Source organism: Trachemys scripta, chromosome 19, assembly GCF_013100865.1.
Source record: "Trachemys scripta elegans isolate TJP31775 chromosome 19, CAS_Tse_1.0, whole genome shotgun sequence".
Taxonomy (NCBI): domain Eukaryota; kingdom Metazoa; phylum Chordata; order Testudines; family Emydidae; genus Trachemys; species Trachemys scripta.
The window spans coordinates 15912635-15937980 of record NC_048316.1 but is presented as its reverse complement, the minus strand read 5'-3'; the positions used below and the strand labels follow the sequence as shown (position 1 = coordinate 15937980).

Sequence of the window (25346 nt, the reverse complement as noted above, 5' to 3'; positions counted from 1 at the left end):
TGGCCTGTCGTGCGAAACAGACAGGAGGTCAAGGGCCAGCTCCGGCTCGTAGGCTGGGGTTTGCTTTCATTGTCACATCCTGCACGAAACCGTTCTACTTGGGGTGTTCTCCAAAGGGAGCTGAGCTGCAGAATCAGATTTAGCTCTGCAGGCAGAGCTACAGAGCCAGGCGAATGGGAGATGCTGCAAGCGGCGTTCTTCCCAGCGGCCAGCAGTGCCCCAAAACACCTCTGCCCTGGATCTCATTCCGTAGGGGCACCAGGGGACCACGACTCCACTGCTGTTTCGGCAACTGGCATTTCCTCTTCCTCCTCTTTCCAGCGTAACTAGGGGAGACGGCAACAGGAGACTTAGCTCCCCTATCACATCCCTCTGTCCTCACTCACGTATCCAATACAGCTGGGGAGGAGAAGGAAAACCCTGGTGCTGCTCCTGCTCCACGTGCCTAGGGCTAGGAGAGAAGACAGAGCCACCTGTGGATGATACCAACTAGGATCACGATTGGTGCTGCAGAGTCCTGCGGTTTGGGAAGCCGGGGTTCCGGCAGGGCTCGTTGGGGGGTGCAGGGCCCCCCTTCTGCCCTCTGTGAGTTTTGCTGAATTCGGCATTCACCGGAGCCCCAAGAGGACGAAGCAGCCCGGTCTAGTGAGTGGGACACTGACAGAGGGAGTCAAAAGACCTGGCTTCTGTTCCTGGCTGCGGGTGACGTTTCATAGATTCTAGGACTGGAAGGGACCTCGAGAGGTCATAGAGTCCAGTCCCCTGCCCTCATGGCAGGACCAAATACTGTCTAGACCATCCCTGATAGACATTTATCTAACCTATTCTTAAATATCTCCAGAGATGGAGATTCCACAACCTCCCTAGGCAATTTATTCCTGTGTTTAACCATCCTGACAGTTAGGAACTTTTTCCTAATGTCCAACCTAGACCTCCCTTGCTGCAGTTTAAACCCATTGCTTCTTGTTCTATCCTTAGAGGCTAAGGTGAACAAGTTTTCTCCCTCCGCCTTATGACACCCTTTTAAATACCTGAAAACTGCTATCATGTCCCCTCTCAGTCTTCTCTTTTCCAAACTAAACAAACCCAGTCCTTTCAGCCTTCCTTCATAGGTCATGTTCTCAAGACCTTTAATCATTCTTGTTGCTCTTCTCTGGACCCTCTCCAGTTTCTCCACATCTTTCTTGAAATGCGGTTCCCAGAACTGGACACAATACTCCAGTTGAGGCCTAACCAGTGCAGAGTAGAGTGGAAGAATGACTTCTCGTGTCTTGCTCACAGCACACCTATTGATGCATCCGAGAATCATGTTTGCTTTTTTTGCAACAGCATCACAGTGTTGATTCATATTTAGCTTGTGGTCCACTATAACCCCTAGATCCCTTTCTGCCGTACTCCTTCCTAGACCGTCTCTTCCCATTCTGAATGCGTGAAACTGATTGTTCCTTCCTAAGTGGCGCACTTTGCATTTGTCTTTATTAAACTTCATCCTGTTTACCTCAGACCATTTCTCCAATCGTTGGTGAGTTATTTCCCGTCCCACCCTTCATCTGTCGTATCTGTTTAGATTGTCAGCACCCAGTGGGGCTTGCAGCAGCCCTGGGGCCATCGATAGCACACATGTGGCCAAAGTGTGCCTGCCCGAAGGGGCAAGCGAGTGTATTAACCGCAAAGGATACTACGGCCTCATTCGGCAAGCCGGATTCACGTCTACTACAACCAGGCCTCTCCAAGCTGTGAGCGTGCTCAGGGAGGTGGCGTTTGACAGGGCGAGGCTACCAGACTGAACGCTGAACCAACAGCTGCTCTGACGTCTAAAGAGGCAAACCAAGCGTCAAGGCGCGAGGGAAGGTGCCCAGGAATCGGCGCTAGCCTCCCGATCCTCCCCGCCCCTTCGTCCCCCCGGCGCGTAGTGTGACATGCTGGAAAATCCAATGTTCCACCCGCTGATTGCACAACAATGGGCAGCTAACGCTATTATAGGAACACTGCCAGCTCCCTTCTTGGCAAATATCACTTTCTTAGGGGAGAATAAACAAGAGGAGAGTTCGTTGCTGGCTGGGGGAGAGGTACTCGGCGCTTGGGCTCTACCTTCACAGGGGCTGGCCGGAGAGGGCTCCGGTTGTTGTCAGGGAGTCTCGCGCTTCATTCGGACTCTTTATTGCTCAGTAGCAGCTAGAGGCTTTAGCTGGCGTTAGGCACCAAGCGCTGTGCTAGGTGCTGTACAAACCCAGGGTAAGACAGCCACTGCCCCAAAGAGCTTCCCAAGGAGCCAAGAGGTGGGAGAAGGGAGGATAATTATCCCCATTGTACAGATGGGGGGACTGAGAGACTCAGGCCCAGATCCGCAAAAGCTATTTAGGCTCCTATGTTCCAGTGAGATCAATAGACGTTCGCGCTCTCAATAGCGTTGCGGATCTGGAGCTAAGTGACTAGCCCAGGGTCACCCAGGGAGTCTGTGGCAGAGCTGGGAATTGTATCGGGATCTGCTTTAACTGAGTGCATTAACCACAGGCTCAGCGTGGTGACTGCAGGCTGAGTGGCGGGAGGCTCCCATGGGTGCTTGGGCACCTAGGTTGTGAGACCTGGATTCACCTCTGAAGTCCTGCACTGTGCGCTGGCTGTACCTGGCGTGGCCAGCAGGGATGGTTTTGCAGCGTTGCACGTGCTGCCTCCCCGGCCGCCTAGGGCGCTCCTGCTGGAGCACACAGCAGGTCAATGCTCTGGACACGTGCTAGAGCTCCAAGCCCACCTGCAAGAAATCCTACCCGAAGCTGACCCCTGAGGCAGCGAGCCCGCGCCTGGGTCGGCTGCCTCGGGCTCGCGGGACTGGTGCCAGCAGGCTGAATGTAGCTGTGTGGACGTTCCCAATTGCCGTGTCTCAGAGCCTGCTCCAGCCCGAGCAGGAACATCTACCCTGCTCTTTCTAGCCCCGCTGCCTGGGCCCGAGTTGGTTGCCCTGGGCTCTGAGACTCACTGCGTGGGTTTGATTGCCCTGTGTCCCCTCCTCTCGGCTTCCCTAAGGAGAAAAGCCGATGGTCCCCCCAGGGAGTCTGTAGCAGAGGCAGGAATTGAACCCGTGTCACCTGAGTCCCAGCCCACCTAACAGTGTCTAGGTGTCAATCGACCCATCCCCCCCTTGGGTGTTTGTTACTCGCAGCCCTTCTCGTGACCGGCATTGCGTATGTTGTAACTTGGAGCCAGAGCTGGGCCAGAACCTGCCCGTGCTCCTCCCATCTGAGCTGCCCCACACTTTGGGGAAAGTCCAGAGCTGGAGCTGCACTTCTGGGGCTACAGGGAGTTATGGGGAGCCTAGTTCTCCCCCACACCACACCCTGGCTTGGGCCCTGATTCAACATGGCTCTGTAACTGACCCCCAGGCATGGCCGGGCACTGCTGTGAGTGTTGGGTGACACCCCTGTCCTCGAGATGTCTGGGAGGGCGCTCTGGGTAGCGCAGGGGCAAACGCTGTTGGGATCCCCAGCATTGGGCTCGACAGAAATAACGGGGGTGAATACCCAGACACAAGGGTTTCAACTGTTACAATACAGAGCCTGCCGGCTACCCACCCTCCCCTCCCCTCCCCTCCCCTCCCCTGCCACCTCCAGCCTGCCGGCTATCCACCCGCCAGCCCCTAGCCCGCCTGCTACCCACCCTCCCCTCCCACCCCCAGCCTGCCTTCTACCCACTCTCCTCTTCCCTCCCACCCCCAGCCTGCCTTCTATCCACCCTTCCCTTGCCAGCTCCCTGCCCATCTGTTATCCCCCCTCCCCTGCCACCCCCAGCCTGCCGGCTATCCACCCGCCAGCCCCTAGCCTGCCAGCTATCCACCCTCCCCTCCCACCCCCAGCCTGCCTTCTATCCACCCTTCCCCTGCCAGCCCCCTGCCCACCTGTTATCTCCCCTCCCATACCCTCCCCTGCCATCCCCAGCCTGCCCGCTATCCACCCTCCTGTGCCTAGCTTTGCCAACGTGCAAGTCCCGAATTCTCTTGGGGTCCCGTGAAGCGTGCGTAGAGGAGCTGTACGTCAGTAACCGCCCTGCACTCTGCATTGTCTGTTCCTTTAGGAATATCAACACAAAATTAATTCCAGCCTCCCTTGCCTTGGCATGATGGAGCCCTCTACTGGCGGCTGGACGGGTTGGGTAACCCTGTGCCCTCCACTGCCAGCCTAGATCGGTTGCCCCCAGCTGAACCTGGGTGGAGGGACGGTCTCCAGCAATGGCGCCGGCTGGTTTGTTACAGTGCGTAAACACAGGGTTAATTCCAAGCACATGGGTAGTTCCACTGAAGTCCGTGCCGCATTCTCCTGGGACTCACCTGTGGAAATCAATGGGACTATCTGTGTGCTGGTGCTTAAGTCGCTTGCTGAATCGGCGCGTGGAAGCCCTGATCCAGAGCTCACGGAAATCAAGGGGAAAGTTTCCCTTTAATTTTAACAGGCCTCCATGATGCCTCTAGAGGACTCTGAGACGTGCACGTCCCTGCAGGGGAAGGGTAAAAGAGGCGGGCTGGGGGTGGATTTATGCCTGAAATAAGGCCTGCAGATACAGACCCTGGTTTATCGCTGAAATAATCCCAGTGACTTGAAAACCCACGGTGATATTCAACGAAAGAGCTGCTACTAGGTTCCTGGCTCTGTTAGCGACTGTAAAACTTTCTCTTTATCGCTGGTCCAGAGCAGGTTCATTGGCTTGGTCCAGAAAAAAATGTAAATAAAGGTGAGGGTAAATGACACACATCCTTGAAAACTTCCCCTCCTGCCCCAAAGAGCCGGAGATTTATGGCTTGGATAATTCTTTTTGCAGTTCTTTATCTTGTGTATGTGTGAGTATGTATTTTCTTTGTAATAAAAGCCACAGCCTAGGCAAATAAATTTGAAGAGACAGTTTTACTGACAGCTTTTTTCCTCCTCTGTGTAATAAAAAAAAAATAGAGTGAAATTTGAGATAGGAATGGTAGCGTAGGCTGCATTTTAAGAGCAAGATAAAGGAACCGTACCTGGCAGGAGGAGAAAGGCAGATGCAAGCGGAAAGGCCAACGTGCAAGTGCCTTCCTGCTTGGCTTTCTCCTCTTCTAAGCCTCTTCCCTGCCCCGAGCCCAAACACGGTGCAGACTGTAAAACGAAGAGGGGCTGTGTCACGGAGGAATGGAATTCACAGTCGCAGGATGTTGACTCCGCAAGCAGGAGTTAAAACCAAAAAGCAGGGTATGGATCATTTTTAGGATGAACTTGAAATGTTTTACGAGCATTTAGTACCCAACCCTACAAGATAAGGATAATCAAATCTCAGGCTTCAGGGCACAGTCAATTGCCTGTAGGGGTCAGGAAGGAAGTTTCCCCGCCTCTATAGCAATTGGGGTTGCTAGCTGCATTATGGGAGATAGATGGGGCTGCCACCTTCTGAAGCATGTGCTTGGGCTGATTCTAAAATGGAATATTACTGATGCTCTTCATCTGTGCATTGATCATAAGCATTATCGGTGCATTTATTGACCATCCAGAGCATCTGGATGACCTCCTAGCCCCTTCCTCAAATTCCCAGCAAGCTTCTCCCTGTGGTTTTATTCTGTTGCTGCCTTGGTATAGCCATCCCTTTACTCATGTCTGTAAACGCCTTGTCTGGAAGTATAGTCCTTGCTCCAGCCATTATGGGCACCGTCACTTTTGACCCCGATCATTTTTATTCTCCTCTATGAGCTGCGGGCTAGCAGAACAGTCAGAGAAAAGGTCTGGGAGCCTGGGTGGTGGTGGGCAGAGCTGTGTGAATAACTGATTGCTTTGTTCTGAAAAATCAAAAACAGAGATTAGTTTTGGGTTGACCCCACACAAAATTTCTTTGGAATTTTCAGTGAACCAAAAAGTTGGGGGGTGGGGCGGCGGGAGATTTCATGTCAAAAGAAATGTTTCATTTGACCTAAAACAAAATGTTTCATTTCATTTTTTTCTCTCTCTTTTTTCCAATGGAATTGAAGTAAATACTGAAAAGAAATGTTCTGAATTGAATTTTTTTCAGGGGGGTTTTCTGACAAACAAGTTGACACAAATCTGCAAAATGTGTTGGTTGAACTAAATTTGCATTTTTGGTGGGGGGGGGGGAGTTCCGGCCAGAATAGCTGCCCCGCTCCAGCATTGGATTCTAAATCAACCTGAGCCACTGTCAATCAACTCCAGGAAGTCATAAACTGCAAATGCTGCCCACCATCGGAGCTGAATTACAGACCGCAGACCTGCCACTGTTTGCTAGGCAGCTTTTGCACAATTAAGAGCGAAACGTATTTGCCACGCAGGCAAAGCCCTTGCTGCAAAATGCCTTGAGGCAGCATAGCCGGACTCCCAACACCGCTCAGTGGCAGTAGCTTTGTATTTACAATGTCGTTCTCTGTGATGTACATGGCTGACTCCTTCTCCCGTGTATTTGCAAAGTGCTGCTCCTGGATTTTATTGGCTCCATTTGTGCAAGCAGTTCCCATATAAGCCGCTGAATGACTCTGAAATTGCGTCGAGGTGCCAGGAGCGCTTTATTCCCTTAGCACGTTTACTCCTTTGTTTTAAATAGATATGAGCCCGACATGCACAATTTGGATCCAGATCTAGGCCTTGAACAGCGCAGCATCCAGGAGCTGTAAGTTGATTTGGCCCGTTTTAGAGATGAACACCTGTTGTGAAATTCATATCGGGGATGTGGATTCCAAATGGATCGGACCCGAATCTGGATTCCTGATATTCACACAGTGTTTGGCTCTCAGGTCCTAATTTTCGGATGGGCTAAGTGAGAAATACATGCTCTGAGGGGAAATGGAAGAGCTAGTTAAAGCTTTAGTGGAATTTTAAAGTCCTGCAGTGGACGTTTCACTGGTAGGCCCGTTAGTGCATCTTGCTGACTCGCTGAGACATATGGAAAGGAGTCACATACGCAACAGACCCCCTTTGTGTTTAAAGGACATAGATCCACCTTTTATTCACAGCAGCATTGGGTTCATGCACCACAAATCTCTCCTAGGGTCCCCATTGCTTGCAGAGCCACAGGGACACATGGACTTTCTCTCCCCTCTGTTTCATCCTTGTCCTTCCCTCTCCTAACACTAGAACTAGGGGTCATCATATGAAATTAATAGGCAGCAGGCTTAAGACAAACAGAAGGAGGTATTTCTTCACGCAATGCACAGTCAACCTGTGGAACTCTTTGCTAGAGGATGTTGTGAAGACCAAGACTATAACAGGGTTAAAAAAGGGCTAGATAAATTCATGCTATTAGCTAGGATGGACAGGAATGGTGTCCCTAGCCTCTGTTTGCCAGAAGCTAGGAATGGACGACAGGGGATGGATCACTTGATGATTCCCTGTTCTATTCGTTCCCTCTGGGGCACCTGGCATTGGCCACTGTCGGAAGACAGGATACTGGGCTAGATGGACCATTGGTGTGACCCAGTTTGGCTGCTCTTATGTTCTCGTCGTAGCCGGTGATCTAGGTGGGGTGACAGCCAGTGGGGACAGTGGCTACATGGGGAGGGAAAATCAGGGAGCTCCTTTGTTGTGCCCCCCACTCAGGGTAACATTTTGACCCAGAGCTGCTACTCAAAAGGCACCATCCCCATCCACATGCAGCCAGGTACCTTGCAGACCGTTCAGGGTTCGATTTTTATCAGGAAGCTGCCGAGACAAGCGGTAAAATGCAGCCACACGGCGGGCTAAGTCACACAGCCCTGCTGCTCGGGAAGGCTTTGAAAGCCCTGGCCTGTTTCTTACGGCACTCGCACGGCGCAGGCGAGCTCCTGGACCCTCCGGCATCCTGCGGAAATTGTGGCCCCACTGCCAGACCTCAAAAGCCAACTGCGTGACTAGTGGATCAAAGTTTCTTTCTTTTATTTTATCCTCCCTTCTGGATTATTTTTTGTTCTCTCTCTCTCTCTCCCCCCCCCATTTACTTTTTTAAAAACTTTGTATTAATTTGTTTTTGAACAGCCTTACTTTGACTTTTTGTGATTATGTGTGTTGGGGGAGGCACGTTATAAATCTCAAAACTTTACAGAGAATGGATTCGGGGGGGGTGGGGAGACGGACGGAGACGACAGGGCAACTTAATCCCCACCCGCCTTTACAATAAGATTCCTTTAACGAGAAAATCAGACCAGCCGGCTGGAGATAGGAGTCAGAGAAAATTAAGCCAGAGAAAAGGCCCCTGCTCTTGTGATGGGATAGCAGGGAGCTTTGCAGAGATAACAGCCTAGGAAATGAGAGTGGGGCGGGTTTGTTGTTTTTAATCGTTTGTGGGAAAAGGAAATAAAAATTTAAAAGCGGACAGAAAAGATGAAGGGATGGAGGGAGACACCTTCAAGGTTTTCACCTTTTCTGTCTTCTAGCTAAGGTCCTTATCTAGCCCGCATGACAAGAACATCTGAGTCCCTCACAATCTCTAACAGAGTCTGTGTACCAACACCCCTGGGTGCCAGAGAAGTGCAGTTATCCCCATACTATGGTGGGGCACTGAGGCCCAGAGAGACTTACCCATGGTCACCCAGGGAGTCTGTGGTTGTGCTGGCAATTGGACTCAGGTGTCCTAAAAGTGAGGCTACTTCGCTAACCATTGGACCGTCCGTCCTTCTCTGGGAGGAGCTGGGCGTTCAGTAGGGCTCAGCAATGGTGGTCTATGGTTTGGGGGATTGTGTGAGGAGGTAGATTAGTTTGTGTTCCGTTTCTGTTCCGGCTAGGTGATTCCATTGGATCTCGGGGTAACTGACATGTCTGTCTGTCTGAGGGCACCCGGAGCATTGGATGGGTGCTCTTCTCTTGTGATTTATAAAACATGTGATAGACAATTACTGGAGACGGGTCCGGTACCAAATTCCTGGATCTAAACCCCCTCAAACTCTGGTCTCTATCACTGTAACAGGTTGGCCAACAACTCTGGATTGGAACCCCTCTAAACTTGGTAGTTTGGGCCAGTGTCTGATCATAAGAGGAAGAAGCTCTGCCCTCCCCCACGCAGTCAGAGATTTTGGAAGGAGATCTGGGTTGGCAGGAGATTGTGGGTTTGCTGGCTTCTGTGTTTTACTATCAGCGAGCACTGCCAGGGACACAGAGGCAGCATGGGGCGGATGGCGTGGGGCTCGCGAGCTATGGGAACTAGCCCAATGAGCCGCATGGTTGTCTATTTTCTGTGTAACTTTCACTGACCAACAGAGGTCACTTCCATTTATTGTGAAGGAGGGGGCTCCAGGTCTTTCTTCTCCACCTGGGAAAAGCCCATGGCCCCATGCAGAGCTGTGTGCTGGGGAAAAATACGTTTTTGTTATACAGGGATTTGTGCTAGACTGGTCTCTTTGTCCCTGTAGGGATCATGGTTGACAAATAACAAAGCCACCCCTACTTTAGCCTGAAAGCTTGTGCATCAAATGTAGAGATGGAGCCAAATGGAGACTCCAGATCTGAACACCTCATAAACTCTGAGGGAGTTTGGCTCTGAACTTGGTAGCTTGGACCCATCTCTGAATCAAATGCTGGTCCAGTAAGATGTACAAGGCTGCGATCTGTCTGCCCATTTAGGACAAGCCCAGCTATCAAATTCTTATACGTGTGTGTGTCCTTGGCAGGTAACAGATGGTGGTACCATCAAACAGAAGATCTTCACCTTTGATGCCATGTTCTCCACCAACTACTCGCACATGGAGAATTATCGCAAGAGAGAGGACTTGGTGTACCAGTCAACAGTGCGGTAAGCAATTGCACCTCCATTGAAGAGGGTGCTCAGAACTTTCCTAAGTTATATGAGAGAGCAATTTCAGAGGAATCTACTGGGTTAAAACATTGTGTGTGGGGGTGAGGGGAGGGGGAGATTGTCTCTTCATCCTGAACTGTGCAAACCTACCATGAGGCAAAGCATGCACAGGCCACTCATTTTTAGGACAATTGGGACATATATATTGTACTCTCCGTGATGCATTTACTCTCTTTGCCCAGTGCTGATGCTGATACAGACAGCTAACATCCAGAGAGTGTAGGCTATAATCCAGAGGTGTGGAACAGGAAACACCTGAATCATCTCCAGAGATGGGTCCACGCTGCTGTCGTTGGACTGAGATCTGGATAGAAATGCCTCCAAAGTCTAGGGGGGTTCAGAACCCTAATTCCAACCCAGACAACCTAACAGAGACCCAGCACCCCCAAATATTGATGCAATACCTGACACACATTCGATAGAAGTAGCAGAAGTGGGCATTGTCCCAGATACTCAATACTTGGGTCTAACTGATTGTCAGACGTGGGGGCAGGAAGGAATTTTCCCCTAGGTCAGATTGGCAAGAACCATGGGGTTTTCTTGCCTTCCTCTGCAGTGTGGGGTGCAGGTCACTTGCTCGGATCATCTCTCACTTTATCAATGCTCCGTCATTGCAGGGACCTCAGGCACTGGTGTACCTCAGTCCCTCCTGTTCTCTGCCTGTGGCACACAACTGTTGAATCTCCTGAGGGCTGCAATACTTTGGTCTCATTCTGGTTGTGGGGCATGAGGTGAGGGTGGCTGGGTGGTGATGGCCTATGATATGTAGGAGGTCAGACTAGAGGGTCTCGTGTGGTCCCTTCTGGCCTTCAACTCTATGACTCTGGCCTAGATTCACAAAAGTATTTACATATCTAAACCCCAGACTTACGCACCTATGTCTGGGTTTAAGCACCTAAGTCCCAGGTTTAGGCTCCCACTGCGATTCACAAAACTACCACCAAACCCTGTAGGCTCCTAAATTCACTCAACACCTATGTTCTCGCAGTAAAAGTTCCCTCGGTGCCACTGTTTCTGCCTCTGACCACGTGCACCGCTGCCGCCTTCTAGGCGCCTGTCTCCTGCCTTAGCCCCAGAGCAATTTGCGAGCCAGGGAAGATAGGCCTAACTCACATGCGAGGTACTGGCGCCCGATCGGGTCAGTGCCCTCTGAGCACGCCGACCAGCTCGGGCCCCTCAGGACTTCACACAGAACCGCCGGGGTAGAGGGGACAGGAGGAGCTCCCTCATAGCCTTTAGCCCAATGGTCAGGGCACTCTCCTGGGACCTGAGAGGCCCTGGTTCAAGTCCCCTCCACCGAGAGGCAAAAGGGATCAGTTACCTGTCAGGTGAGTGCTCTTATGACCGGGCTATGGGATATCCCAGTGCAGGGCTCCCTCTGTCTCTCCTACTGCGGTTGTCCCACTGTCAATAAATCATTATAGAGTTGTTTGTGCCAGAGAGATAATGAGTAAGAGAGCACAGGCCTGGCAGTGACTGTAGCCTAGGGGCCGAATGCTAGAGAGGGTTCGCAGCCGAGAATCGCTAGCAGAGTTGGGCGCCTATCTCCGTGAGGGGGCAGGACTTAACATACACCCCTCTGGTCAGCCTCTCCCGTTGGCTAGCCCAGGCATGCTGGCGTTTGTGAACCATCGTCGAAGGCGTCATCTCTCCCCATTCGGCGTCTCCCTCAGGCTTTGTGAATTCCAGTGTGTGCCTGTGATTTTCTAGGTGCCTATAAAAACAACAAAGAGTCTGGTGGCACCTTAAAGACTAACAGATTTATTTGGGCATAAGCTTTCGTGAGTAAAAACCTCACTTCTTCGGATGCATAGAGTGAAAGCTACAGATGCAGGCATTATATACAGACACATGGAGAGCAGGGAGTTACTTCACAAGTGGCGAACCAGTGTTGACAAGGCCAATTCAATCAGGGTGGATGTAGTCCACTCCCAATAATAGATGAGGAGGTGTCAATTCCAGGAGAGGAAAAGCTGCTTCTGTAGTGAGCCAGCCACTCCCAATCCCTATTCAAGCCCAGATTAATGGTGTTGAATTTGCAAATGAATTTTAGTTCTGCTGTTTCTCTTTGAAGTCTGTTTCTGAAGTTTTTTTGTTCAATGATAGTGACTTTTAAATCTGTGATAGAATGACCAGGGAGATTGAAGTGTTCACTTACTGGCTTGTGTATGTTACCATTCCTGATGTCCGATTTGTGTCCATTTATTCTTTTGCGGAGGGACTGTCCGGTTTGGCCAATGTACATGGCAGAGGGGCATTGCTGGCACATGATGGCATATATGACATTAGTGGATGTGCAGGTGAATGAGCCCCTGATGGTGTGGCTGATGTGGTTGGGTCCTCTGATGCTGTTGCCAGAGTAGATATGGGGACAGAGTAGGCAACGAGGTTTGCTACAGGGATAGGTTCCTGGGTTGGTGTTTCTGTGGTGTGGTGTGTAGTTGCTGGTGCCTATAAGTTAGGTGCCTATAAGTTAGTTGTGAGGCTCAGCATCACAACACCTAACTCCTGTTGTGCATCCAGGCCCCTCTAATGGGTCAATACCTGCTTGAAAGGAGTGCGGGTGACTGGAAGCTTTAGCCAGGACTCAGTGGCTCCACCGAGCGAGAGGTGCTGGCATTGGACACAAACGCTGTTGTCTGTCCATCCCCTTTACTAAGCCCGTGAGCTGAACAGTGAGGCTTTCGTACCCTGAGTTGCTGAAACAATTTGCTGGTCAATAGTTGAATGGCTGGACACTGCCTGCTCTGTCCGGTAACAGGGCCACAGCATTTGGGATCCTTACCACAAAGATATAGAACAGAGCCCAGGTGAGAGGATTTGGTAGCTGGGCAGAGGAGACAGGCAAAATCCTGACGGGCAGCAACCTCATCCACGTTGATGCAACCTCCCTGATCGCCCATGGGCCTCGCCTCTTCCTCACTGGGACCCTATCCTGGAATCTAGCCCCCCCCCCCCCCCCCCCCCCCCCCAGGATGAAGTTTGAGCCCCCAGTGAATTTTCACTCCCAGTGAAATTCTTCCTGCTGCAGAAAGCGGTGGGCTCTGGAGTGTTTCAGGTACCATTTCAGAGCCCTAAGGAAGGCACCCGAGCCTGGTTTGGATGCACCTAGGCCTCAACTCCATATTTTGAGGTTTGCAGGGCCATAGACCAACACTTAGACAGTTTAATGGGTGGGGCCCCCATATCCAGTTGTGGGCTTCCCATACGTCTAGAGTCAGCCATGGCCTGGGTCACCCTGAGGCAGCAGAGGGCCCTCCAGTACCTAAGAGGCCTCAGAGACTGGGATTAAGGTTACGAAAAACATGACTGTGTCTGTATGAAGTCTGAGATGGGCCGTTCCATTCTCCAGCAAAGTTCCGTTCTGTTTGTTGCTCGTCCCCAGGGCCATGATCACAGTGTGAACTCCACCCTCTGAGGCCCGGGATGGAATCTCATGAGTTTGTGTTGGCCTCCTGGGGCCCGATTCTTCACTGCCCAGCCCCTTGCGCGGTCACTTACAGCGGTGCCGTGGGGCTGGAATGTTACTGGGTCTGAACGGTAGCATTGTGCACTCCGGTGGCTGAGAATTTGAGGCTCCTATCCAGGGCATCTCCTCTCTGGAGCCCAGGTCGAGCATGTCCTCTCCAAGGACTGCAACTGAAATCAATCACTCTGACCTTTTCTGTGCCCGTTCCACTGTCATCACCTGGAGAACCACTAAGGAAGAGGCATATTGGAAGCCAATCAAAGCGCAAAGCATGGCCAACGAGCCAACCATGTGTTGTAAATCATGACGTTCATCCTCGTGACAAAGACCGTGATGAGCGGGAGCGAGAATGTCGCCTGTTCTCTACTGCCTTGCCAGTTCCATTGTGGCACCTCCTATCTTCCTCTTTTTCTCTGCATTGTCTCTCCTGACCCAGTTCTGAATATCGGCCGATCTTTGCAAAGGCTGATTAGAAACGTAGATGCTAGTACTTTGTCTCATGACAGCTGAAAGTCTGCGAGGCTGCTTTTTAGTGAAACGAGAGCAGCTGCTTTTGATGGACATGTCAAGACGTGAACTGTTGGTACAATGGTTCTTTCCTACCTGCGTTCCAAAGAGCAGGGGGGAGGGAGGCGTTGCAGAGGAAGAAAGCTTTTAAACTAAAATTAAGGGAAGGGAGAGGGGGGAGGAAGCCAACAACCCAACCATTATACGAAGAGGAATCAAGTTGGAGGCAAGGGCTGCTGGTGCTTTTGCTAGATTGGCGACAGGACTTCAGGGATAAGAACGCCACATTTACATATAAATGAAGATATTTACAAATTAATGCATTTCAAGCAAGAGAAAAATCCCGGCATCACAGCTGTCAACGCTTCATCCCCTCTTGCAGTGGGAGAGGGAGAGACCGAGGCGAGGAAGATTACCAAAACGCATGACAGCAGGAACGGTGCAATTTTCAGAGGCAAGACGGGGGAGAACTGTGCTTGCTTTGCTATCTTCTCCCTGCCCTTAGCCCTTTGGGGCAGGAAAGACAGGGCCATTTAAAGGCAGAAAGAGCATCCAGCCATCCAGTATAGCCTGAGCGTCTCCCTGGAAATTAGAGATGGCTTGAGGAGCTTGGTACTCGAACCACATGTGATTGGGCAACAAAATGGCAAATGAAATTGAATGTGGATAAATGTAAAGTAATGCACGTTGGAAAAAATAACCCCAACTATACATACAATATGATGGGGGCTAATTTAGCTACAACGAATCAGGAAAGAGATCTTGGAGTCATCGTGGATAGTTCTCTGAAGACGTCCATGCAGTGTGCAGAGGCGGTCAAAAAAGCGAACAGGATGTTAGGAATCATTAAAAAGGGGATAGAGAATAAGAAGGAGAATATATTATTGCCCTTATATAAATCGATGGTACGCCCTCATCTCGAATACTCCGTACAGATGGGGTCTCCTCATCTCAAAAAAGATATACTGGCACTAGAAAAGGTTCAGAGAAGGGCAACTAAAATGATTAGGGGTTTGGAACGGGTCCCATATGAGGGCAGATTAAAGAGGACTTTTCAGCTTGGAAAAGAGGAGACTAAGGGGGGATATGGTAGAGGTCTATAAAATCATGAGTGATGTGGAGAAAGTAGATAAGCAAAAGTTATTTACTTATTCCCATAATACAAGAACTAGGGATCACCAAATGAAGTTAATAGGCAGCAGGTTTAAAACAAATAAAAGGAAGTTCTTCATACAGCGCACAGTCAACTTGTGGAACTCCTTGTCTGAGGAGGTTGTGAAGGCTAGGACTATAACAGCGTTTAAAAGAGAACTGGATAAATTCATGGAGGTTAAGTCCATTAATGGCTATTAGCCAGGATGGGTAAGGAATGGTGTCCCTAGCCTCTGTTTGTCAGAGGGTGGAGATGGACGGCAGGAGAGAGATCACTTGATCATTGCCTGTTAGATTCACTGCCTCTGGGGCACCTGGCATTGGCCACTGTCGGTAGACAGGATACTAGGCTAGATGGACCTTTGGTCTGACCCAGTACGGCCGTTCTTATGTTCTTATGTAATGTAGACAGAATCCCCATCCTTCCTGCATAAAATTGTCCGATGAGCTCCGCCTGTTTGTTTCTCCTTTGCCTGTTTGTCCTGTATTTTCAGGTAGCCTTTTGGGTCCAGAGCTGCTTCTTCACTTAGCGATGATGATGATGATCTAGGCTAGATCCTCAGGGGCTGTCAATTGGCATAGCTCCATGGGCTTCCAGGGACAGCTGGTTGAACATTCTCAGAAGCACCGAAGTGATTTAAGAGTCATGCCAGGTTTTCACGACAACGTTTGTGTTGGTCAGGGGTGTAAAAAAACTCACACACACCCCCAGCTGACAAGCTATGCTGGCAAAAAAACAACCCAGTGTATCTGCAGCTATGCCAGCAGAAGAGGGCTTCTGCTGGCATAGCTAATATCATTTGGGGAGGTGGTGTTCCTGGGCCAGTAGAAAAGCTCCTGTTGGCATCAGCTGCGTCTACATGAGGGGCCTCTACCAGAACAGCTATACCAGCAAGGCGTTTGTACTGTAGACAAGGCCTACGTCCCACAGGCACTTAGGAGCCTAAAAGACTCATTAAAAGTCAATGGGACTTAGTGCTCCTAAGGCACTTATGTGCTTTTTGGAAATTTTGCCCAGAATCTGTGTCAAGGCCCAGAGAGCTGTAACTGTGATCAGGGCTACGGGCCGTCTGTACAGTCCCTGAGCTGAGGAGCTTTCAGGCTAAACAGACGAGACAGACGGAGAGAGGACAGGAGGGGAAACTGAGGCAGGAAGTGACTTGCTCCATGCAGATCAGTGGCAGGCCAGGGATAGAACCTGGGCATTCTGAGTCCAGGGCCCTACCCACTAGGCCATGCTGCGTCGTCAAACCATTTTTAAATTAGTCACAGATAATTATTTTAATTACTCATTGCAGCATGAAATGCCCTGTTTTGTCCCTATCCCAGAATGCACCGGTGCCTTTTTTTCCTAAGCCAGGGCGGCTACGTGGTAACCGATCCCTATTCATAACTCACTCCACATAGACCTGAATCATTTGGTCGGCCTGACCTGTCCCTTTGATTCTCACAAACGTTCTTCCGCTGATAAGGTGACTGCAGAATTGCTCACAGTACTGTACTTTCAATGTGATCCCATTAGGGCTTTATATAGAACTAGGGACGCTGTGGCCAGATGCCCTACTGTCCCTCCCCACCCCGCCGCTCGTGCACGCATGCACGCACACTCAGCAGTTAGTGTTGCAGATAATGTTACTGCACAGGTCTCCAAGGGAAGGTACTGCACCACAGACTGTTGACAATTCAAGCCTCTTTCTCAGCAGTTTGTTAGGACGCTAGCCGTTCCCTGGAGAGAGAGGCACCTGCACAGGCCTCACCGTTTAAAAAGAGGAGCCTTGCTTTTCGATTTGTACTGCTCCTTCCTGGAGAGTGGAAGTGGTTTTTCCAGGAGGGAGAGGAAAGTGTTGGGAGGACAAGCCAGGCCACCTAATTGCCTGCTGAATGGAAACAAAATCACCTACATTTGCCTGCTCTGATGAGATCAATTTCACGTCAATTCCCCAAATACTGAAAAGAAATTATTTCTTGCTAATGCGCCTCTTTCTTTTTGGCGTCCTTTTTCTCTCTCTTGTTTGGCCCCCTTTCCACCTCCCATTACTTCTTCCCCGTTTCTTTTTTTCCTCTCCCTCCACCTCTTTACTCTCTATCCCTTCACCTCTTTATATTCCCCTTTAGCAGCCAGCCTTTCCACTACGATGTCTCCTCTGCTCCCCTTTCTTTTTCTTTCTTTCTTTCTTTCTCCTGCATCCCTTGCCCTTTCTTGTTCGCTCCTTGCTGAGAGTCATTTTCTTTTAACACACTCATAACAGGAGAGAGGATCTGCTAATTAATTACCTCTCGCTTGTTCCCCTATTTTAAAGCCTGGCTTTGGACTCCTAATCAGACACTATTGTGTTTTTCGGCTCTGCTTGAGTTTTGTGTGCCGGGTTCTCTTCCTGGCGCTCTAGAGCTGCTCCTTCCGCTCTGCCTTCACCTGAGCGCGGGGGCTCTGGTCTGTCCATGCCATTAGTGCCCTTCCCCTGCAAGCCAGGACTGCCCTAGTTAAGCTGTTCTAGGGGTGCACTCTGATAGAGTACCCTTCCAAGTTCCAGCCTGGCGGATGGTAGGCACCAGGATGTACTGTGCCTCCACCTCCCCGCATGGACTCCAGGCTCAGCTGCAGCCGTGACATTTGGAATATTTTCCTGTCCAAGGCTCCATGTGTGACCACCACCGTCTTGGCCAGCACCAGGGATCTGCAGAGCTAAGCACGTGAGTCTCTGTAGCTTGAGCTGAAGAGCCGGCTCTGTAGCGGGGCTGGAACAGACTCCGATCCCGTGTGGCTCAGGCACGGATTAGGACACACAACCCGCTCACCGAACTGTCTCTGGACAAGCCACTACGTGTATAATGGCCACGGCTACAGATGGAACCAAGGACCACCAGAGCTAGAAGCATGCAGCCGCCGCTACCGCTTGAGCTAAAGAGCCGGGCTCCTTTCCTGCAGCTGTAACAGACTCACGTCCTTGGTGAACTGGGCCCAAAGGGGGATGCACTGACCAGTGAGCTACACTGGCACCAGTCCTCTGGCAAGTGGCCCCATTCTCGCACTGGCCTATCTGCAGGTGACTCACCCTGCGAAGCAGCGTTGCTGGGGTTGACTTGGCTGTCACGTCCCAATAATGCGGTGAGCTCCAAACGCAAAGCCCTTGAGACTCATTAGCACAATATGTGACTCTGAGCTTCCCTGGGCCTGTTGGCACTGCACCCCTATCTGACTAAACTCCCCGAGTCCTGTCCCAACGTGCACGGGGCTCGGTGGGAAACCTGGGATGGAGTCTTTGGGAGCCGTGGTTCTTTAAAAGCTGGGGGGGTCATTACATGGATCACTGTTCTCCTTCCCAGTCAGGCAGGAGCTGCCAGGAGCAAAGGCTTCTGGGTACATAAGAGCATGCATGGAAGGGAAGTAAAAGGAATATGCCCGGATTTCCAATCCTAAAAAAAAAAATCCCTCCTGTGATATCAAATATAGCTCGCCTGGAGCAGGCGTCCATGTCTCGTAAGCTGAACAGAGGGGGGGTGGGGGGGGGGGGGGGGGGGAAAACCCCGGGCCATGGCCCGGGGGTGTGGTTTATTCGGGGGGGGGGGGGGGGGGAGAAGTGAACTTTGCCAAGCTATTCCGGCTCCAGCTAGACTCCACTCATGCAGCTGTGATAATCCCTGGATCTAATTACCTGATCATTAACAACAGAGGGCTCCGTCCTGTCCTTGGAGGCTGTGTCCATCCCATAATTTGGGGATGGAGTTGTGGGAGGAGAATTTACATAAACTACGGTCAAAAATAGACTGAGGAAACGAGGCCAAAAATAAATAAATAAAGGCAGAAAAGCTCATCTTTGCTTCTCTTCCGAGCAAGAAATCACTTTGAGGCGTGTCACCTTTATTACTAATTACACGCTTGCTTTATGGCCAGCGTTCTAAAAACAAAACCGGAGCCTGAAAAATGTCAGGGGGAGACTTAATTTAAGTTAAAAAGGCCAGGATAAAGTATTTAGTTTTGCAATATTTCTTAAAATTAGAATTTGCTCAACATTTTTCAACTCTTGTTTTCTGCGTGCTAGGTAATAAAACGCTCCTGTATCCTCAGGAATGTATTGTTGCTTCCCCAAGGGTGACTGCTGCTGGTTACTTAAACATGTGATTTTATTTGCGTCTGTGTGGGTGGGTGTAGACAAGGTGGGTGAGGTAATATCTTTTATTGGACCAACTTCTTTAGGTGAAGGTCAGGAGACAACCTTTCAAGCTACACAGAGCTCTTCTTCAGGTCTGGGAAAAGTACTCAGATTGTTTAACATGAGTAATTAGCACATATTCCAAGGGACCATTCAGGGTGAAGTGGCCCATTAACACTTCTGCAGTCATAGGACAAGAATGGGGGTTAGTGGGTTACAGATTATTGTAATAATCCATAAATGCAGGGTCTTTATTAAGACCGTGATTTCGAGTGTTATGAATTTAAGCTCCTGGGCTCATATTTTGGAGGTGCTGTGCAGGTTTCCTTGGAGAACGAGGACTGAAAGGTCCGATATTGAGTGATTATTTTGCGAAGAGTGTTCGCCCCAAAGCGATACAGTGTGTTTGTCTTTATCATTTTCCTATGTGAGTTTGTTAAACCATGAATTGAGGACTTCAATAACTCAGGCATAGGTTAGGGGTTTGTTACAGGAGTGGGTGGGTGAGATTCTGTGGTCTGCGTTGTGCAGGAGGTCAGACTAGATGATCGTAACGGTCCTTTCTGACCTTAAAGTCTGAGTTTGAGAGCGTAGTGATTGTCTGGTTTCATTCACATAGTTGTTATTGGGGCATTGAGGGCTCTGGACGAGGTACCCCACATGTTGTGATAGACATGTGTCCATGTGATAGCCGTAGATCTTGAAAGGTGTGTTGTGGGAGGTGTTGATCATCTCAGCAATGGAGATATGCCTACAGGTTTAGCATCTGGTGTTCTGGCAGGGTCTGGTACCGCTTTGAGTTGGTGTGTCCTAGTCTGTGATGAGGTTGGGGGGTTGTTTGAAGGCCAGAAGAGGGGATTCAGGAAAGATTGCTTTCAGGTTGTGGTCCCCGTTGAGTATGGGTTGTAATTTATTCAATGATACCCCAGAGGGGTTCCAGTGTGGAGTGGTAGGTGACAACGAGGGGTGTGTGGTCTGTGGGGTTTTTTCTACATTGAAGCAGGTTCTGTCAGGGTCTTCGGGTGTAAGTGTTCCACAATGTGACGTACTTCTCTGGTGGAGTGTCCTTGTTTGGTGAATAAAAAATATTCTCTCCTTCACCTTGTTTCTCTAATATCCTAGGACCAACTGGGCTACAACATCAGTACAGACAACAATGGAACATGTCTGCGGATGCATTCTCGTGCATCTGTGCTCGTATGCAGAGATGTGTTCATGTGTGTGGGCCCGTTTGTGTGGGCATTCTTGGGCACATTGCTCACCCATGTATGTGTGAGCACCCATGTCGGTGTGGGCATTTTTGTGAGTGCATCCACACGCACGCGTGGGCATTCTTGTGTGAATGCAGGCATGTGTGTGCCCATGCATGTATTTGTGCGCACACACGTACGCATACACACATGCCTTGTTTTCAGCTAGCTGCATGGGGACCTTGCTAATACCCAGGAGCAGGTGTGCTGGAAGATTGTGCTACCTAGGGGCTAAACCTGAATGTAGAGAAAGGAGTGGTCAGAATCAGAAACTTGGGGAGCTCTCTTTGAGGCTGGCATCAGGTTCTTGTTAGTTGTAACATGCTTGGGACTAGATCGCCCCTTCGGTGGCTTCTCCCCAGCATGTCTGGGGGGGGGGCAACCATCCCACGGCCGTGCTCCTTCTCTCTGCTCTGGCAGATTCACTATGCGAAAGGAAGGGGAAGCTGGGAGAGGAATTGTCTCTGGAGCTCCCTCGCCCTGCTGCAGAGCACAAGGCAGGCTGATGGCCCGTTGCCACAGCTCGGCCCTCAGAATGTCGCAGAGCCGGGCCCAGTGGCTGGGAATGTCTGCACAGAGCCAGAGAGAGACGACAGCCGCTATTCCAGCCCACCGGACGGAGTGGCAGCTGTTGTAGCGCTGCCCGAGGCCTGGGGCAGCTTCGGGTTTGTTTTTCCCAACCTATTCCGTGGGCTTTAAATGGGATCTGAAAATCCCAATGCCCAGACCAGGACCATTCTACAGTGTTCAGCATATCCTGGTGGGGAGGGACAACCCCAGGTTGCTTGGGTTGGCTGGCTGGCAAAGAGGCCAATGAAAGAATCTTCACTGTGGAGGAGGCTGGATGAGGTGACAAGGAAGGAATAGGTTTAAGGTTAGATCTGCACCGCACTAGAGGCTGGCTGAGGGTCTGGAGTGGATAGGGAGCTATGTTCAAGAGCAAAAAGCATGTTAGTGAGGCCACCTCACCCAGGGGCATGCCCCAGTCTGTATTCCCCTGTGTCCTAGATGCAGAGCGCCAGATGCAAGCACTCCCCCACCTGGATCTCCTCCCACTTAAATACACTTACCAGTGGCATTGACGAGCCAGCCAAGTAGGAATTTTAATGGAGCGCATGGGTCCCCGACGGCAATACGTTTTGCCCCACACGTCATGCCCAGCCCATGCGGCAGCTGTCAAGTGGTTAATATACCATGACAACTCCAGCATCTCCCTGGTTAATGTGGAAGTTGTGATCTCAAGAGAAATGCACCAAGAAATCTGTTTTTTCCTCCCATAGTTTAGGATTTTGGTTTCCTGAGTAGAGTGTGTTCTGCTCATCTGCTGGTTTGATTGCTGTAGAATTTTCTGACATGACTAATTATTGTTTTGAGAGTGTTTTTGAGGCTTTACTAATTGATTACACATTCCCTGACTTGACAGATTTTTTTTTTCTGAATGCAAATGGGTTTTGGTTACAAAACCATTGTCTTTTTTGCTTTGCTCTATATTTAGTCCCTGTTTTACACAGCGATACGGGATAGAGAAAGCCAGTGGGAGCTAGCCGTTAAGGCAGAACGCCTGAGTTCTTGTCCTGAGACTGCCACCGACTTGCTATGTTGTCTGGGACAAATTGCTTACGTCCAAATTTTCAGACAAATTCAGACTGAAAATAAGGCATGTATTTTTAACAGTGAGGCTAATTAACCATTGGGATAGCTTACCAAGAGTTGTGGTGGGTTTTCCATCGCTGGCAGTGTTTAAATCAAGATCAGAGGTTTTTCCAAAAGATCTGCTCTAGTTCAAACAGGTATTGATTCCGGGAAGTCCTATGGTCTGTGTTATACAGGTCAGACTAAGATGGTCAGAGGGGTTCCTTCTGGCTTTAGGATCTATGAAAGCGAAGCAGCTAAAGTTAGGCACAAATCTACATTTAGCCACCTCGGAAAGTGACATGTGATGCTGCAATAGGAGAGGCGGAGGCCCAGCAGCTCAGAAGTTATCTTGGAGTGGTGAACTGATCCCTCTACGGTACTCTGTGTGGAACTGAAGTAGGGCCGGCGCAACCCATTAGGTGACCTAGGCGGTCGCCTAGGACACTACAATTTGGGGGGCGGCGACCGCGGCGGTATTTCGGCGGCGGGACCTTCTGCCACCTCTGTGGGGGGCGGCATTTCGGGGCAGGACCTTCCACTGCCTAGGACGGCAGAAAAGCTGGCAGCGCTCCTGAACTGAAGGATTTGTAAAAATGCACTGAATTATCCTGTGCAAAACAGGCCGTGAGATGCTCAAGTCCAGGGCACGTTGCAGCTCAGAGACAAGCCGGGGGCAGAGTAAAGTTACCTCCAGCCTGGGATTCTGGCCAGTGCATCAGAGTTGGGAGGAAGAAGGGAAATGGCAGAGAGCAGTGACGGGTCAGGAGAGCTTTCTGAAATGCCTCACTGATTCTCCATCTCCCTTGTGGGACTATTTTGCTAGGGGTGAGCACACAAATCCCCATCCTTAGCCACCCACCGTCTATCCCTTCCTACGTAGGAAAATAGGAGATGCCAGCTAAGAGCTGCTTCTGGCAGTGACTGTCATGCCCGCCTCTTAGCTAGCGGAGTAAAGCTTTATCATGGGCACTGCAGGAGGAAGATTCCTGCTCATCCCAGCGTGTGCTCTCAGCTCATGCCCTCAAGCATAACTTCTCCTTCTATCGGAGTCTTTCAGGTACAGAGAGAGCCTGGGTGTTTCCCAAGCTGCCAGTTACAAAAAGGTACTTAAAGGCTTAGCTCGGGGGCGCCCGGGGCTAATTATACACTCTGGGCACGGAACCCTCTTCATGGCCACACACATTCCTCACGCAATGAAACCGGGTCCCTCACATGGCTGAGATGCAGGGCATTTACCAAGCAGGCTCGGATGCTTTCAGCATCGTGAGGACAGTGGAACCAATGGCCAAGAATCATAGAATATCCGGGTTGGAAGGGACCTCAGGAGGTCATCTAGTCCCACCCCCTGCTCAAAGCAGGACCAATCCCCTGAGAAGGGGAGGGACGGAAAGACCAAAGAGAAGGGACAGAAAGTGCCTAAGACAGGCAGTTTTCATACTGGGGTCCTCTCTTGACCCCCACGCCCTGCATTTCCTCTATATTGACATGCTGTCTCTCAAGTGACTCCTCCTGGCCCATCCACACCAGCTCCCATCCAGAACTGGAACCGCTGCAGCGCAAGTCTCCCTTCCCGCTGTCCCCCCTTTCCCCCCGGCCACAGCCCCAGCCCCCGGAAAGCAAAGGAGTCAGTTCAAGTCTCCATTGCTGCCCATATTACATAGAAATACAAATTCCCCAGCTCCAGAGCTGTCAACACAGCATCTCTTTCCACCAGAAGAAACTTCACTTGGAAATCTCTCTCTCCTGCTCTGTGTATATTGTAGAACTAATAGAATTTGCAGCCAGAAAATTTCACTGGCTCAATACTAAGCACTTAAAAGCATCCGTAATTGTCAGCATGGCTTGTGCAAATTGTCTGAATTACCGTGGAACAGAGGTTGTTTGTGGTAAAAGTAGTTTCACGCATTTGCCTTTTTCAGAGGCAAACAGCAACATTCCTCCTTCACAGTGAAATATTACCAGTTTTCGTAGGATGTTAAAGAGCCCATTTTCTGAATCACCGCCCCCCATAAAAACCTGGATCCTTCGGCTGCGTGACAATTTTGGCAGGATCATTTGTCGGCCCGGCTCGAATGGATCACAGGAGTGCAAGGTTCCTGTATGGTGGTTATTATTTATATGGTGCCTGCAGTGTGCTAGGTCCCTGCGCTGAGGAACTTGTCAGGCTCAATAGACGAGGTACAGAAGAAGGATGGAGCATAGAATATATCCAAAGCCTTGTGGGGCGCATGGCACAATAGATCTAAATGATGCAGCAGGGTCCTGTGATTTATGCGACACAGCTGCGCTGAATTCTGCAGCACATTTAGGTTTTGCAGCGAATGGCAACTGGTGGGGAGACGAGAATTCTGCATGGCACAAGAGCTGGGCCCATGGGGAAGGGGCCTGCTATCCAGAGCTCAGAAGCCCAGCTGGAGTGGTTCCATGCTTTAATGCAGGGGTAGGCAACCTATGGGACGCGCCCCGAAGGCACCATGCAAGCTGATTTTCAGTGGCACTCACACTGCCCGGGTCCTGGCCACCGGTCCGGGGGGCTCTGCATAGAATCATAGACTTTAAGGTCAGAAGGGACCATTATGATCATCTAGTCTGACCTCTTGCACAATGCAGGCCACAGAATCTCACCACCCACTCTTGTATCAAACCTATGTCTGAGCCATTGAAGTCCTCAAATCATGGTTTAAAGACTTCAAGGTGCAAAGAATCTTCCAACAAGTGACCCGTGCCCCACGCTGCAGGGGAAGGTGAAAAACCCCCAGGGCCTCTGCCAATCTACCCTGGAGGAAAATTCCTTCCCGACCCCAAATATGGCGATCAGCTAAACCCTGAGCATGTGGGCAAGACTCACTAGCCAGACACCCAGGAAAGAATTCTCTGTAGTAACTCAGATCCCACCCCATCTAACATCCCATTACAGACCATTGGGCATATTTACCGCTAATAGTCAAAGATCAATTAATTGCCAAAATGAGGCTATCCCATTATACCATCCCCCTTTAAAAACCTTATTTACTTTACATACAATAGTTTAGTTCTATATTATAGACTTATAGAAAGAGACCCTCTAAAAACGTTTAAATGTATGACGGGCACGCGAAACCTTCAATTAGAGTGAGTAAATGAAGACTCGGCACACCACTTCGGAAAGGTTGCCGAGCCCTGCTCTAATGTCTTAGGAGCTGTGCAGCAGAGAAATGTGCCAGCCATGCAGAACTCTTAAACCCTGCAGGGATAAACGCTTAAGTTGTGTGTGGCAGGGGGACGCACCAGCTATGCTGTATGGCCCAGTGAAGCCCCAAAGCAGTCTGGCCCAGCTGTCGCGTGGTTTAGGAGCTGTGCTACCATCTCCTCCTGACAGCCTCCCCCCAGATAGGTTTTTAGTCTCTTTTGCCACCCTTGCAG

General features: G+C 50.4%; 1 protein-coding gene across 2 annotated transcripts in view; it reads left to right on the top strand.

Annotated features, from left to right (window-relative positions):
• The window catches only part of IGSF21 (immunoglobin superfamily member 21), a 270539-nt gene that overhangs the window by 146950 nt on the left and 98243 nt on the right, over positions 1-25346 (top strand). For both annotated transcript variants that reach the window (XM_034753548.1, XM_034753550.1), the window contains exon 3: positions 9596-9717. In XM_034753548.1, coding sequence (XP_034609439.1) covers positions 9596-9717 — 122 coding nt within the window. The remainder of the gene's footprint in view (positions 1-9595; positions 9718-25346) is intronic.